This window comes from Rhododendron vialii, chromosome 13a (assembly GCF_030253575.1).
Source record: "Rhododendron vialii isolate Sample 1 chromosome 13a, ASM3025357v1".
Lineage (NCBI taxonomy): Eukaryota > Viridiplantae > Streptophyta > Magnoliopsida > Ericales > Ericaceae > Rhododendron > Rhododendron vialii.
In genome coordinates this window covers 26,807,693-26,824,281 of record NC_080569.1, presented here as the reverse complement: position 1 = coordinate 26,824,281, position 16,589 = coordinate 26,807,693, and the positions used below count along the sequence as shown (strand labels likewise).

At 38.5% G+C, this 16,589-nt stretch overlaps 2 protein-coding genes across 7 annotated transcripts in view; both read left to right on the top strand.

Annotated features, from left to right (window-relative positions):
* Positions 1-3,132: 3,132 nt before the first annotated feature.
* LOC131313638 (probable ubiquitin-conjugating enzyme E2 24) lies at positions 3,133-15,316 on the top strand. 6 transcript variants are annotated; one of them, XM_058342058.1, is made up of 10 exons: positions 3,133-3,539; positions 5,176-5,469; positions 5,604-6,400; positions 7,339-8,758; positions 10,697-10,831; positions 11,841-12,179; positions 12,274-12,337; positions 13,072-13,211; positions 14,000-14,311; positions 14,770-15,316. In XM_058342058.1, the coding sequence occupies exons 4-10, from the start codon at positions 7,364-7,366 to the stop codon at positions 15,013-15,015; spliced, it is 2,631 nt and encodes an 876-aa protein (XP_058198041.1). In that variant the 5' UTR covers positions 3,133-3,539; positions 5,176-5,469; positions 5,604-6,400; positions 7,339-7,363; the 3' UTR covers positions 15,016-15,316. The 6 variants fall into 6 exon arrangements, with proteins under 6 accessions (XP_058198041.1, XP_058198044.1, XP_058198042.1 ...); XM_058342061.1 differs by adding an exon at positions 6,630-6,716 and having other exon boundaries at positions 5,176-6,400; XM_058342059.1 differs by having other exon boundaries at positions 3,133-3,489; positions 5,176-6,400.
* Positions 10,845-16,589, top strand: part of LOC131313642 (E3 ubiquitin-protein ligase RMA1H1-like) — a 73,222-nt gene continuing 67,477 nt past the window's right edge. The window contains exon 1 of the mRNA XM_058342069.1: positions 10,845-10,863. The gene's annotated coding sequence lies outside the window, so the exon portion shown is untranslated. The remainder of the gene's footprint in view (positions 10,864-16,589) is intronic.

Genomic DNA, 16,589 nt, shown 5'->3' with positions numbered 1-16,589 from the left:
TCAGAGTTTCCCGATTTGAAAACATCTTGTTCGGTGGTATCACAACAAAGAAATTCCATACGAATTTCCAAAAATTGCTCCACCAAAACCAATTCACAAAAAAAGAATAAGCAACCAAGCCTTTTCAGTGCTATGCGATATTTTTTTATCCAATAATGAGAACCTCTTTTCTACGGTGCATGATTCAACATGGTGCACTTGCATGCTTGTTGAGTTTGTTGACAAATAATCATAAGAAAAGCATCAAGAAAGAAGCATGCTGGACAATCTCAAACATTACTCATGGAAATCGGGAACAGATACAGGTAATCTTTTTACTACTTAATTAAAGGCTTGTAACTGTTATTTCAAGCTCCACATTATAGTGAATATAATTTTTTGCAAGTGAAATGTTTCTAGTGCAACAGTTTATAATCTTGAGGATTCTTTGGTGGCATTGTTCATTTGCTCATATTGTTCTGCCCTCCGGTCAAAAGGTTTTGGTGGATAAGTTATAGGCTTCAACATACGTGTGGGTTATTCTGTTTATTTGGGATCAAACAGTTAATGGGTTCCACTCAAGTCATTCGAGTATCATGATTTCGTGACAAATTTGTTTGGTTTTTTTTTGTTGGATGAATGAGAAATTCATTAAGGAAAACAATCTTACAAGAATGAAGAAGGCATATCATCAAAAAAACCAAAAACTCAACTAAGCTGAGGCAAAAATCCTATTGAGGGGATTTGCCAATGGCTTTAAAGCATGGTTTTAAATGGAGTTTGCTCTATTGATAAAAATTGGGAGCACCTGATACATGCATCAAAACAAATCTTATCCAAAATAGTGGGAAAAGGTCGATGAATGCTTGAAAGCTCTATAATTCCTATCTTGCCATATGTAGTATATCATGGCAGCCCAAGCAAGGTTTCTAACTATGTTGCCAAATCATTTACCACTAAATTCTCCAATGAGCCACAAGGTTTCAGCATCCCAATTGTGTTGTGGTGTCCAAACACCACTTAGATGGCAGACCTGCTGCCAAATGTTCCTGGAGGTATTAATTTTCCCTAGGGTCAAAAGAAAATAATTTGTTTCTATGTCTTCTGATGGATCTTAAACTTTCCAGTGTTCCCTGTGCCCTATAGAGTGCTTTACACCCTTTTTTAAGGCGTATGGTGCAGAATGGTTGGTAGTTTCAATGTGTATTTATGTGATCTCCGTATGCCCTGATCCAAGGATAAGAATAAGCAACCAAGCCTTACTAATCGTCGTTAAACAGGACACTCCCTACATTCTTGCCATGTCATTCTACCCTAGTCATATATAATGCACGTGCGTACGGCTGCAAACAAATGGTACGAACCGAGATTGGTAATACTTTTTAGCACAACCACAAACCCACATACCAAATGGAACGAAAACACTGCCGGAAAAAAATTAACACAAAATAGAACAGAACATTCAACCAAATCGACCAAAGCACCCAAATGAATCGAACTCTAATCGACCAACACACAAATCAAACATAAACAGTACAAAATCGAGCCCTAAACACTCCAAAATCGAACAAGGAAGAAATATACTTCAGTGAATCGAACTCTTCAAATCGACCAGCACCCAAATCACCACAAACCTCTTCTCCTCTTTCGAACAAAAACAGTATCGAGAAGAGTTGCGACAGAAATGGTACCTGGGAGTCGAAACCCACAAAACCCACAAACCAAATCAAACAAAACACTGCCGAAATGATAAATCAACACAACTCGTACAGGAAAATCAACAGAAACAGGAAAAAGTCGAAGAACAAGAATTACCTGATGAATCGAACTTCAAATCGACCAAAGCACCCAAATCGCCACACTTCTCTTTCGAACAAGACCGAGAGAAGACTGCGAACAGAAAATGGAGCCTGGAGAGTGGAAAAGGGGGATTACGAGGGGTAAGATCGTCCGAGATTAGGGGGGATTCGACAACGCTACCTCAAACCCTAGCCATCTCTAATCCCCCCTCAGCCTGTATTAGGAGGGGTTGTGGAGTTGGGGGTTTGAGGAATCCCCCCGGTAAAAAGCTTTCCCAAACCACGCAATAGAGTATGGCCCACGTATTAGAAGGGTGTATTTTACAATACACCTTCACAGCGTGGCTTCCAAACGAGGCCTAAGCACAATAAAATGAATGCATTGAATGGTATCGATCGTCGTGATTGCGTTGCGATTGTGTGGCTACTACTTGATGGTCTCGTTTTTATATAATAGAGCTATATATTATACACTAATTTTTTTAAATTTATAATACAAGTTAATTGGTGGCATGGTGGTTTGTTTGTGTATGAAAGAACCTAGGGATTTAGGTTCAAGTCCTAGTCCGGCTAATCTCCTTTGTTGTTTTTTTTCCCCCTTATTTTCTCGATAGATCTGATTATGAGATAAATAATATACGACTCTTGCACATTTTCTTTCGTATTAAATTACTCTTGGACCATAAATATTTTGATAAGTTTTTTTAATTTTACTTGTTATCTTGTAATGTTAAATTTACAAACCAATGGTCCAGTTGTCCAAAAGCCTATTCACTAACAAAAACAAAAGAAAATTTTTTTACCAAATAAAATTTGATAATTTTTTAAAGGTAAAAAAATGATTTTTTAAAAACATGATTTTAAAATATTTTTTTTAAAAATTAAATATCTTAGCTGTTTACCTTTAATTTTTTAAAGGTAAACAATTATTTTTTAAAGGTAAACAATTATTTCTTCGAATAGAAATTGTTTACAATTTTTAAATTAAAAAAATGCCACTTGGTTCCTTCTTCTTTTTTTTCCGTGTCTCGTGCCGTGCCCTTCCGTGCCTGTGTCGTGCCTGTGCTTGTGCTCTGCTAGAACCGTGTCGTGCTGTGCCGTGCCTGTCCACTTTTCGTGCCCGTGCCCTTGTCGTGCTCGTCTACGACCGTGTCGTGCCGTGCCGTGCGAGGCCAACTTTCGTGTCGTGCCGTGCCGCCCACTTCCGTGCCCTAGGCCCACTAAGACCGTGCCGTGTCGTGCCGTGCCAGGCCAAGACCGTGCCTGTGACGTGCCGTGCCGCTCCGTGCCCATGCCGTGCCGTGCCGGCACGGCCCATTTGACACCTCTACATATGCCATATCAGTAGAGAGATGAAAGATTCAAACTGATCTCGTAAAAAAGGAAGAGGCACTCAGAAACCCGCAACGACTTGAAGACTGGAGAAAGAGGTCGGAGAGGAGTGAGAAACCCAATTGAGGAGAGAGAAAAACCGAGTTGAAAGACTGAAGAGGTCTTTCTGAAACTCTAGCCATGTTTGGAAGGTTCGGTTACGGAGTGATGGAAGGAGTTGGGGTGGGGACTTGGCCTCTCTGAATATCCCCAGCCCTTACTGCCCTTCTCTTTTCAAGTACTAATTTTTATTTTTTTTTAACAAAGTGCGAGCGGGAAAGATGAAGAATTTCTGAATAAACGGGACTGCTTTATATAATCAATTCGACATCTGGGTTTGGTTCCTTTGATCAGCTTACAGTCCATTTCTGTGTTTTTTTCAAGTAGATGGTTATGTTCTTTGCTCTACACTTCTTATGTTCTTTTGTTTACTTGTTCATTCACAAGGTTCATTCACTGTTAAATATTCACTTCTTAGAATTCTCAAAAACCATGTATAGTTTAGGAGGCTTAATTTAACCATGACTTTCTAGTTCTAGTTCTAGCTCTGCTGCGTGTGAACTTCCCTTGGAATTGAAATACTGGCACCTGTCTATTGTCACACTAGTGGTTCTTGGAGTTAGATTTGTGGGTGACCAGAAACATGATTCAGTAAGTATACATTAAAATTGAAGGCCTTTTCGTACCTTCTTTGTTTTTTGATGACTCAGTTTGTTGAGGTAACTTACACGCACCTCGACGAATCCCTCAATACCCAATCCCATTGTCCACTAGCGGGGAGCCGGAGCAATACTCTATATGGACTGGCTTGAAAGAGTTGACGAACTTGAGACCTTAGGAGGGAGCAAATCCCTAAAGTTCCAAGCCTTAACCACTAGGGCAACCCCTTTAGTACCCGATAGATACCATGTTAAAATGGGGAAAAAAAGAAATTATATGAATTTTCAACTGAAAGCTTCAAGAACCGAGAAGACTATTGACAGAGTAACGAATGACATTAGAGCTAGATCTGAGCTCTTCGAGCAAAAACAAGAACTTTGTTAACCTGCAGCTTTGCGTGATTTTTGAATGTCTATGCTAGAAGTTTAATTGAATTTGGAACAGGGGCGGCTCCATTATAATCCCAAGGAGTTCAATTGAATCCTTTGAGTTCAAAGAATGCACTAAAATTTTGTATTTTTTACATATAATTTAGTTTTTCTTTATTATTCTCAGCACTGAATCATTCATGAATTGCCAAAGTAATTGATAATTCACTTAAATTTGTGATAGAGCAGATAATATAGCTCAACAAAACAAAATAAACTAGGCCTAGCAAATTTTCAATTAACTATAAGTATGTATTTTAGATAGAGCTATACAAAATTGTTCTTCACGTTTATGTCACCACTGAGCTAAAATTCTGGAGCTGCCCCTAATTTGGAATGAGGTGGGTCATGGGTGTGATTGTTGTGTTTTTACTGCTGCTTTATTACTGCTAGGTTCTGTAATGGTATGTGTTTTTTTATTGGTGTGTGTGTGTGTGTGGCGGCTTAAACTGGTTGTAGTTTTGCTGGGTGGCCTTGTTGCGTGATGGACATTTAGTAACCATAAAATAGTTTGAATTTGAGTGTCGGAGGGGGTGTGTTGAATTTGTGTGATATGTCTTGCTGTTGATTCATGAAAATTCTGGTCTCATCTTTGGTTAGTTTTATGAATGGGTGTGAGGGAAGCGCCATAATACCCACCCAATATTCCAGAATGATCTATTTGATTATATTCGTTTGATACTTAGAAACTTATAATAGTGTATAGAAGCATCAGTTCATTTATATGTCCCAAATCCACCTTCTATTTTCTTATTCATACGCTTGTGTACTCACTTTTCATACCTTTGTGTTAAAAAAATCCTTGTTCTTGTTAGGAGCAAGGGATGGTTTTGCATTATGGAAACTGCAGTGCTGTACTTGATCTTTCTCTTCATTTTTTTCCTTCCATTCTTCACTCCAAGTTAATTTCTGCATTTTTGAATGGTGGTTTTACACAGATTACATTCTGATTTCGAAGAGGATACAACAGCTTGATTGAATTTTCGAGAATAGAAGAAGTTTTGACAAGCCCAACTTTCCATGGTCAAGCTGCAAAAAAAAGTTGTTTAGTTTGGTGTTTCTCTTGGATGGCTTGAACTTGATTGTTGGCGTTTTTTTACGTCACGCAAATCTATGTCCTTCGGCAATACACAAAGCTGAGTGAAACATTGGCTTCATTCAGGGAAAATCTCCTTTGGCAAAACTGAGGGTTTTCTCTTGTTGGGCAGTGCTGTTTCCACGTTATACTAGGGGTATATTTATCTGGTGCTGGAAGTGGCCTCTGAAATTCGGTCAATTTAGCAAAATCTGCATCAATACTTGTTCATCCAGCTCTTTTGGGCAAATCTCCTTTGGCAAAACTGACGAGTTTTCTCTTCTTGGGCAGTGCTGTTTCCACAGATATACTGGAGGTGTATTTAGCTGGTGTTGGAAGATTTTCACTAATCGGCTTACATAAGTCTCCTATTCGGCTATTGAGAAGACCTTGTCAGGGAATTTTGGATTGTCACTGCAGCGTGTCTGGAAAATTTCATCTGGCAGTCATAACTTGTCAAGAACTAGAATTCTGCTGTCACAAAAATCTCCTTTTGCAGTTCCTTTCTAGTGGGAACTGCAGTCCATTTTTTGGGCAATCTCCTTTGGCAATTCAGGGAGTCTTCTGTGGACATCCTGCAGCTCTATTTGGGCAAATCTCCTTTGGCAATTTGGGGAGTCTTCCGTGGACACCCTGCAGCTCTATTTGGGCAAATCTCCTTTGGCAATTTGGGGAGTCTTCCGTGGACACCCTGCAGCTCTATTTGGGCAAATCTCCTTTGGCAATTTGGGGAGTCTTCCGTGGACACCCTGCAGCTATATTTGGGCAAATCTCCTTTGGCAATTTGGGGAGTCTTCCGTGGGCACCCTGTAGCTCTATTTGGGCAAATCTCCTTTGGCAATTCGGGGAGTCTTCTGTAGACAACCTGTAGCTCTATTTGGGCAAATCTCCTTTGGCAACCTGTAGCTCCATTTGGGCAAATCTCCTTTGGCATATCTCCAACTTTTTGGAGATACTATCTAGATCTCTGCATCGGAAGATCAGATTGATCAAAAAGTATATATTAACTTCTGAAGATTTAAGGTGGATACCGGTTCACCGTTTGGTATCCAACTTGCAGATTCTTATTGTGATACCCTCATCTCAAGGTAACATTTGGTATGCTCAAGATTTTGCTTTCCAGCAGTTCTTTATTTGGTTTCTGTCATAAAATAGAAATATTACAAAACATTGACCATTCGTAGCTCAAAGTTAAAGTTTAAATGAAGCTTAATATGGTAGAGTTTGATGATGTCTCATACTATTATGCATAGTATCTATCGCACTGAAATTTTGAATGCTGCTTATGCCAACATGTTTGACTCTACCTGTATCCAGGTATCTACATCCTTGTCTCTTTAGATATCTACATGTACATGCATCCTTGTCTCTTTTACCAACATGTTTGACTCTACCTGTATCCAGGTACTACGTCTACGTCCAAGTTAATATTTTGGCACTTTAGATATTTCTAGGAAATCGCTGATTTTTTTATTGGTCATTTCTAAATTAGTTTAGCAGAACATTTTTAAGAAAGCTTCCGTGGTTAATGGAATTAAAACTCATCTCCAAATATTTGGGAACCTAACCAAACCAAACCGAGCCTTACGTCCCAATCACTTGGGGTCGGCAAATATTTGGGAACGTACTTTTTGTTTGGATTTGTTTTTGACAAAACATGATCTTCGAGAACAAAACATTTACTTGGGTGTTTTCATAAAAATATTTGGGAACCTACTTTTACGAAAACACCCAAGTATATGTTTTGAAATCGAAGATCATGTTTTGTCAAAAACAAATCCAAACGAGATTAGTGTTAGTGTTTTCAAAAAGCAGATTGTGAAACAGAAAATGAACAAGGACTGAGTTTTTACAAGAAAGGAAAGCTCTTGAACCCACAAAAGGTCTGATCCTTGTACTGTTACTCTGACACATGTGATGAAATATTTCGAGTTGAATGCCTTCTTTAAGGAACCAATGCCTCTACTCTTTTTAGAGTGTTCTGCATATAGTTGGTAGTCGATTGATGTTGTTACCTTAATTGCAGACACATACCGATAGGCAACAATATAATGGATTTATTCAGTGAGTCTGACTGTTCCAGTGTGAGTAACAGCAGTATGGAGCAAGATGATGAAATTGAAACTTTGTATGGTGGACAAGCATGTAACATTCTGACAAGCCTCGAGGAAACCATTGGAAAAATTGATGATTTCCTCTCATTTGAGACCGAATTCACATATGGCGATGTTGTTTGTCCCTCTACAGACCCTTCTGGACAGGTGGGCAGAGTGGTGAATGTTGATATGTTTGTGGATTTGGAAGATCTCCAGGGCCAAAAAATAAAAGATGTCAGTTCGAGCAAAATTCAAAAGATCCGTACCATTTCTGTGGGTGATTATGTTGTGCTGGGGCCATGGCTTGGAAAAGTGGACAAAATAGTTGACTGTGTCACCATTTTGTTTGATGATGGCACAAAGTCTGAGTTCACCACAATGGGTCCCGAAAAGCTCTTACCTCTTCGACCCGACCTTCTAGAGGATTCGCAATATCCTTATTATCCAGGACAGAGGGTGCGAATCGAGCTCTCTACTGTTTCTAGATCGGCTAGGTGGTTATGCGGCACAGGGAAGGAGAAACGAGATGAAGGAACTGTTTTTTCTTTGGAAGCTGGTTTGGTATATGTTGATTGGCTTGCTTGTGCTATGGTTGGTTGTGAAAGGGGCCCTGCTCCGCCATGTTTGCAGGATTCTAAAGACCTGAACTTGTTGTCATTTCTCTCTCATGCAAATTGGCAGCTAGGTGATTGGTGTATATTTCCGGCTGCTGATTGCCAAGGTGATATGGAGAGAATTTATCTGGATGGGTCTTCTTGTGATCTCACAAACAGGTTAAAGCAGGCTGAAGAAATATTTCAGGGAAGGACTAGCCCAAACTTTGGGGAAATCTTTGTCATTGTGAAGATAAAGACCAAAGTTGATGTTCTGTGGCAGGATGGCACCCGTTCAGTGGGATTAGACTCACATTCTTTATTTCCAATAAAAGCTGTTGATGCTCATGATTTTTGGCCTGATCAGTTTGTGATGGAAAAGGGTATATCTGATGATCCAGAATTTTCTAGTGGTCGAAGATGGGGTTTTGTGAGATGCTTCGATGCAAACGAACGAACTGTGGGAGTGAAGTGGAATATTCCTGTTGTCAATCCAGCAATTGAATTGGGGGGAGAGGAAATGGAGGAAACTGTGAGTGCATATGAACTAATGGAGCACCCAGACTATTCCTATTATCTTGGTGATGTTGTGTTTCGATTGGAAAAGAACAAGTTAGTTGATCAAATTGATGGTCAGATTGGGGGAGATGAACCAACCGTTTTCTCGAACAATTGTTCCTTATCCTGTATTGGAATTGTTATGGGCGTTGAAGAGGGAAATGTGGAGGTGAAATGGGCAAATGGTCATACAACGAAGGTAGGTTCTTATTTTTTGTTGTGTTGATTCAATTGACTATTATGCTAGGGTTGGGATTTGTGATTTTGTGTTCTGTTGCAAAGAGGATCTAAGAGATGCGTAATGCCTTCGTAAAAACGGAATGCCTAGACGAGATACAGCACGTGATTTGGTATACCTAAGTGAGGTCTTTGTAATTCCAATTTTCAAATGTAAAATGTGATATATTGGTAAAATTGCTTTTTTTTCTCGTTCCCATGATAAACTATTTTTACCCAACTGCCTTTGGGGTCTCTTAGTAGGTGTTTGTTAGCTCAACTCTGTGAAGTTGCATAATTGAGCCTTTCTGTTTTTTCATACAGAGGATTAGAGCTTGTGGATATGAACCATGGACCACTGGACTGATGATTTGAGATGAATAGTAAGTATGGTGGAAAGGTTTTCCCCCCCTTTTCAAATCTCTGAACATCATCAGTCATGGTATTGATACTAAGATAATCCCCAATTCGTTTGCGCACTGGCCCTGCAAAAACTTTTATTCTATTGTTTACAGAACATTCTTAACCAGTCATTGATATCCATGTGGAGGGTTTATCCATTTGAAAAGGACAAACATTTGAGTCCTTTTTGATAAGTCAACAACCGCGTCCTTGTTTAGGGCAAAACAATAATGAGTAGTTAGCTGTTTTAGCCGTTATGATTCTTTATAAAGCTGGGTGGTGTGCTAGGAAAGAAACCTGAAGTATTTAACCAAAATTATTGCTGTTAACACCAGATTCGTCTATATAATACAACAGAGTGGTTTTTTTGCAAAATGTCTTGTCATACAAGCAGAACAATCTCTGCAGCCAGCCAATCATATTCTGACTTTAAGGCTATAGCCAGTTGATCAATTCCTTTTTTAATAGAGACAAAGAATATTTCCTCAATAAATCTACCTCTCTCTTAGTTTCATAGGCAATGTATCCCCTTTTGAATGTTGTCTTTTCTGTTAAAGAAGAAAAACATATATTTTTTCTTTTCTCTCCAATCCCACATTATTCTATGCTAAAAGTACGTTTTGCTTTTATCAAAACATACTTCCCTTTTCTGATCGACCATTTATCTAATAAATAGAGCGGACCTTTTAAAATGACAAATGTGAACTACTTCTCCAGCCATTCGATCATTTTTTTTTCTGTTAAGGTTGTAGCCATGCAATTAGAGAATGTTCAAACGTGAAATAATCCAATTACCGTTTTCTCTACCAAATCTAACTTTGTCACTTTCCTCATTGTTTCGCTAATATCCTTAATCACTATTTTCTCTACAAAATTTCCAGCAAAAAAGAAAAACTTCTCTATAGGTTTGAAATCTCTCTCCTTATTTTTCTGCAATACCCTTGAACAAGTAACTATTACACATTTAAACTCTTATCACGATAAATCTAGGGGATCATGATTGGTGTGTTGAGTTCATTTTTTGCGTTTTTAACAGGCTCTTTTAGGAATGTGAGAGCAGGTATAGGGGGGCCACTGTTTCAGTGGTATTCTGAGAGCAGCCACTTTGTGCATATTGCCAAAGGTTAGGTCCGTCTCCAATCCTCCCCCGCCCATACCCCCAATGATTGGGGACAATATGGGTTCTGTTGTTGTTGTTTTAGGAATGTGAGAAAACTGTTTGTGTAGCTTTAGATTTGTAGGGATAATAATATGCAACATGCTTGAGCTAATTTATAGAAATCATTTTCATTAAATGCCTTCAGGTATGGGCATTCGCTAGCTGCTTATATTCTGCAGCATTGTGAATTTTTTTTAGAATCTTGTGCATTTTATTTCATGCCTTAATGTGCAAATTATATTGCTTATGTAATCCACCTTTATGGGTTGTGTCTTCATGTATTGGTGAAACAGTTTGCTTTTGTTTCCTCTTCTTCAATGAAATTTTAATTGCTTTTTCAATACTTCAATATAATTTCAGGTTGCACCTTATGAAATCTTTCGAATGGATAAGTATGAAGCTTTATTTCCTATTCCTGTGCCTCATGAGGAAAATGTTGAGCGAACAACAGAACATATGACTGAGCATGATAACGAATCTTTGCCTAAGGGGAAGGTGAATGCCCATTCTCTCTCTCTCTCTCTCTCTCTCTCTCTCTCTCTCTCTCTCTCTCTCTCTCTCTCTCTCTCGTGCACGCGGACACAACATACCCATTTGCACACTCGCGATAGTCTCTGCACTCTAGACTGAAGGCTTAACAATTTAGGAATTGTTTGGAGGTGAAAAGACTCCGTATGTTGAGCTGTCTCTCTGGGGTGGTTAATTCTTAGGAATATTGAGAAGCTCTGGGATCTAAATCCTGATAAACAGGGGAATACATTGATACTTCAATTCAACACGGAAAATTTGCGGTAGAATGTCAAAGCGTTTTATATAGTTTGGCGTTTATGAAATCTTGGAGCAGTGGCAGGATTTTTTAGTGACTACATATGTTACTCTTTATTGCTATAAAATTCTCCTTTGATGAAACAAATCCATTGCATTTGTTAATATTTCACTATAGGTGAATTGTCCAAAAACATTACATGCAGCTTTATTGACAGATTAGTCCATATATAGAAAATACACCCCGTTTTTATTTGTGGGACTGAACTACATTTACCGAACTCCGTTGTTGGAAATTTACCGAAAATAAGAACAAATTATGTAACATTCTGATCATATTCTAAAAGTGAGTGGAGCATCAAGGGACTATTGAGGTGGGCTACATGCTCATAGTTGGATCATTTTTGATAAACCGTTGAATAGCTTGATATACATTTTTGGGCCCATTTCACAATTGGTAACTTAACATGATAGCAAAGCTCAAGTTGCGAGAGGTCTTGGGTTCAAGCCTCTTTGTTTGCATTTGTTTCTTGTTTGTATCGTGTTTCTCTCGTTTGCATTTTTCCGCAGTATGTATGGATATTTGCATCTTCACATGCAAGATAGGGTTGTACATGAGGGAGGGTGTTAAATAGCTTGATATACATTTTTGGGCTTGTTTCCCAACAGTTTAAGCTTTTGGGACAATTGGTAACTTAACCAAACCTACCATACAATAACTTTTCTTTCACATTCTCAGAACTTGTTGGTCTCCGGTACCACTTCCCTTCCTCGAGCTGCTATTGGGATTTTCACTAGCATTATGGGAAGTCTATTTGGTTCTCTCAGTTCCACATCATCGTCAGGTAGATCTCACCTCAGTTTGGAAGAAGGAGATGGCTTGGTGTGTAACAGTGAGGAAGAAGCTGTGCTAGAATCTTCCAACTTGTGCAATGAGGGCTTGCTGATGTTTAGCGATAGAAATTTGGAGCAGCAAGTCAAAGAGAGTCAGGAAGCATTTAAGCAGTTTGATATGGTAACTGGTTGCTTGGACCACCAGTTTGTTGAAGGTGCTGGGAAGGGATTAGCATTACCTCAGGTTAAACAGAACCTATGTTTACAAATTGTTGAATTGTACCTGTTAAAGCATATTTTGCAAATTGTGACATTTTACCCTATTTTATTCTTCATAGGTCAAAAGAGGATGGTTGAAAAAAATTCAGGAAGAATGGAGCATTCTGGAGAAAGATCTTCCCGGTATGTTTCATTCTCTCATTTACTGATTTTGTATGGCTAGTGCGATGAGATATCTCATTTAATCTAAAACTGGATTTAACTAAAATGCATTAGCGGTTTCACCAACCTGCCTTCCCTTTTGGTTGCAATAAAATTGATTGTTGTTGGTTTGAGAGATGAAAATGCAGAAAAAGCTGTTTGTACCCCAATTGTTCATAACATTATACATATGATGATAATGATCCATACATAAGTCTAAAACTAAGGTGTTCTGTATTCTATTAGTATCATAATCTGGGAAGGATAATCGATAGATTCAATAGAAATTGCAGTAGGGAGAGATCCAGATCCAGTCAAAGGTGACTGATGTTCATCTTTAACAGTTTTTTTTTTTTTTTTGGCGAATCTTTTACAGTTCCTTCGTGCAGATTGTGGTGGATATATATGCTTTTACAAAAGTGTTGTGGGTTAGAGGTTTATGGAATTCTCCTAACACTACTCATGGCCATTAAGAGATGTCAAGGAAGTATATTGGGTTTGCCATCAAATTAAATGAACTGGATAATTGTGTTTTAGGCGTTTATAAAGTACAAAGGGAAGAAATTTCAGCTCTCTAAGCAACAAATTTGAAAAGGATTATCAAGAAAGAATGACAAAAACTTTTGAAGATTGAACTATGCAATTTCTGTGGAGTCTGTTCTTATAGCTGTTTGTGGGCTTGTTGTTTACATAATCGCATTTTGTAATTTTGGCAGAAACAATTTATCTCCGTGTGTATGAGGAAAGGATGGATTTGTTGCGGGCAGCCATTATTGGTGCACCTGGAACTCCATACCATGATGGACTTTTCTTCTTTGACATTTTCCTTCCTCCTGACTATCCTCATGTACCACCTGTAAGTAATTTAGTTTACTGTTGTTATTCTCACTTACAAACATGATGCTAGGATAAACGTTGGAAGTTTGGACGTATGAAGCATGGATATCTGTCAGATGTCCTGCACGAAGTCAGACACGAGTCGTATACTGACACTCAAATCAAGTGTCTTATTACACACTTGGGAACTCGTGTAGTAGCCTTTAGTTGAAGATTAGGTAAGTGTTCTTTTTTGTGTGTGATAGATGATGGTTGATAGATTGTAATAGCACATGTGACTGATGATACACTTTTGATAGAAGACTGTTGCAGACTTGCAGTACTGTAATTACAAATTGAATAATCAGATCAAAAAAAAAAAAATTGAAAGACGGAATGACATTCATTTTGTTTTTGAACAGCATGGAATGAAAAAGGCATTTATGATATTTCATTATAACTAGAGCCTTATTCTGTGCTTGTATTTACTTTTATCCAAACATCCCATACATAATACGAGTACACAAATATCTTTCTTTAACCGTGTCTCCAATATGTCGTGTCTTTCATGTTTAGGAAAACGAATGTGTGAGTGTCGGTGTCGAGTCCAGTGTCCATATCAATCCTGCTTACCGCCGTCCTTAATATGAGTTACATCGCGTAAGCAAATGTTTTCTTTTCAAGTCCTGTAATATAGGGTTCACTCTAGTTACCACAGTCAAAGTTACTAGTCCATTGCTATTTTATGTAACGACACATAATCCACATTCGCATGCCGCCATTACGTGTCTTATGTAATGTCTCTGTGGGCATTAAACCTATTCGCAGTTGGTGCACTACAAATCTGGTGGTCTCCGAATCAACCCTAATTTGTACGAGTCTGGAAAAGTCTGTCTTAGTCTCCTCAATACTTGGACTGGCACTGGAACTGAAGTATGGAATCCAGGGAGCTCCACCATTCTCCAAGTTCTCCTATCCCTTCAGGCCCTCGTGCTTAATGAGAAACCTTACTATAATGAAGCTGGATATGATAATCAAATGGGAAGAGTAGAGGGAGAGAAGAACTCAGTGAGCTACAATGAAAATGCATTTATTGGCAATTGCAAGTCCATGCTATACCTACTACGCAAATCGCCCAAGGTATATAATAATGTACTCGGTGTGCTTTATTGTTGTAGTAATGATTATTGCTTATTTGACCTCTGAAGCCTGAACTTTCATAAAGCGCATCTTAAAATCTAGCTGCCGTTTTATTGGTAACCAAACTTTTTGATGGGTCGATTTATTTTGTGTACCAAATACTTAGCACTGATCCTATTCTAGGTGTGTTATCACTTCTGTATATTCAAGAATTATTGCACATGATTGTTTTTTGTAAATTTGTCATGGCTTCAATTTTTTGTTATGACCCAACATTATTTTGTAATGAAAACAATTCTAATGGGTGGATTCCGTTTTATAATGCCTTCGAAAGAAACGCACACAATACAGTATTCTGAAAACGCCTCTTTAATTAGTCAAAAACACCCTTTTCTAATGCAGATGTCATTGCTAACACTGTACCCGGTTAATAAAAGTTTCTTCCTTTCTCTGTGCAGCATTTTGAGGAATTCGTGCAGGAACACTTCTCCTGTCGCTGGGAAAATATTCTGTTGGCTTGTAAGGCATATATGGAAGGAGCTTCAGTTAGCTGTGATTTTGGGTACACAAAAGGGGAGCAAGAAAATCAACGGGGGAGTTCTACTGGGTTCAAGATCATGCTTTCTAAGCTCTTCCCTAAGCTTGTGGAAGCATTTTCTGGGATGGGTATTGATTGCAGCCGATACGTTGATCCCGGAATTTGAATGCGGTGCTATCTGGAGGTGTTTTCCCATCCCTATATAACTAGATATACGCATGGACGGTCCTGCGATGCCTATCATGTAGTGTGTGTTTTGTAAAATGCTTGCTTTCGTGTTTTCCCTTTGTTTGGGGCTATATGCTCTTATGTTTGTGAAAAGGAAGGGTAAAAATTAAAAAAAAAAAAAAAAAGTATCAGCTCGTAAAAAAAAATGTATGCAAGTATATATGCGATGTTTGCACCCTGTATCATATGATGGTTTGTAGAACTCTCGAAATCTAAGACGGGTATTGGATTGGTGTGTTTGTACTTTGTAATTCTCTGTTTAGGTGTGTATGCTTTGGATTGTCGTGTTTATAAGTAGGGCTGTAGATAAACCAAGCAGCTCCGCTCGGCTCGAGTTTTTGGCTTGTTTCGTTTAGTAAACAAGCCGAGCTCGAGCTCGAGCTTGAGTTTTTGGCTTGTTTAGTAAACAAGCTGAGTGGAGCTACGCTCGTTCGACAAAAGCTCGGCTCGTTAAAGAAGGCTTGGCTCGATTAAAGAAGCTCTTTTACTAAATAACTAAGCTCGGCTCGTTAAGGTTCAAGCCGAGCTTGAGCTCATGTTTTTGGCTCATTTAGTAAGCGAGCCGATCTTGAGCTCAACAAAGCTCGGCTAGGCTCGTTTACAGCCCTATTTATAAGTCGTAGCTTTTCCCCCGTTGTGTTCAGGGGAAAAGTAAGGATTGTAGTTGTTACTTATTGGGATCAAAGTTTATTTATTTTATGACATATGTTTAGACCCCTTTTTTTTTTTTTTGGGGGTGGGGGGTGTAAACTAAGTTTCAAACTCTCTCTTCGGATTGTAACGAAAAATATGCAACGGATTGTTGTGTGCTTTCATCGAACAGCGCCACTTCCCTATCAATTCCCGACTCCGTTGCTCCTCGGTTGCACTGCTTTTCAAAAACAAGTTCCACCTAATTTGTCATTTCTTTCGAAAATCAAGACGGTACCAGGCAGTCATTTTTTTTTCTACTACGTCTCAATAGCAAGCAGCCATTGGGACGTAGAGTTTCGTTATTAAAGGGGTTCCCATTTGAACCATGTGTTTAATTCCTTGATCCATTGAGTTGCGTAAATCGCTTCCAATGTTTTCCAAAGGCTAAAAACCTTTAGTAGGGTAAATTGCTGTAAAAACTCACAGGGGAAAGTTTGACAATTGAAAGAAATTGGAACGCTTAAAGGAAGATTTATTAATGTCTTTCTTAATTACAAATGGAACAAAATTAGGATAATTTTTTACTTCTTTTAAAGTTTGACCAGAATTAATAACCACGGAGATTTCCTTACCCTTCTATTCTTCTAATAATATTGTAACGGGTAAATTTCACTTCGCACGGTCTCTATTTGGAACATGGGGAAAATAAGGGAAAAGGAAAGAAAGTTGAAAATTTTTCCTTCACTTGTTTGGTTTTGAGTGAAAAAGAAGAGAAAATGGCAAATTAGAGTTATGGGAATAGTAAAATTCTCTCCATTTTCTCTCATTTTCCTTCTTAATTATTTTCCCTCCTCTTCCCTTTCTTTCCACAATTTCCAA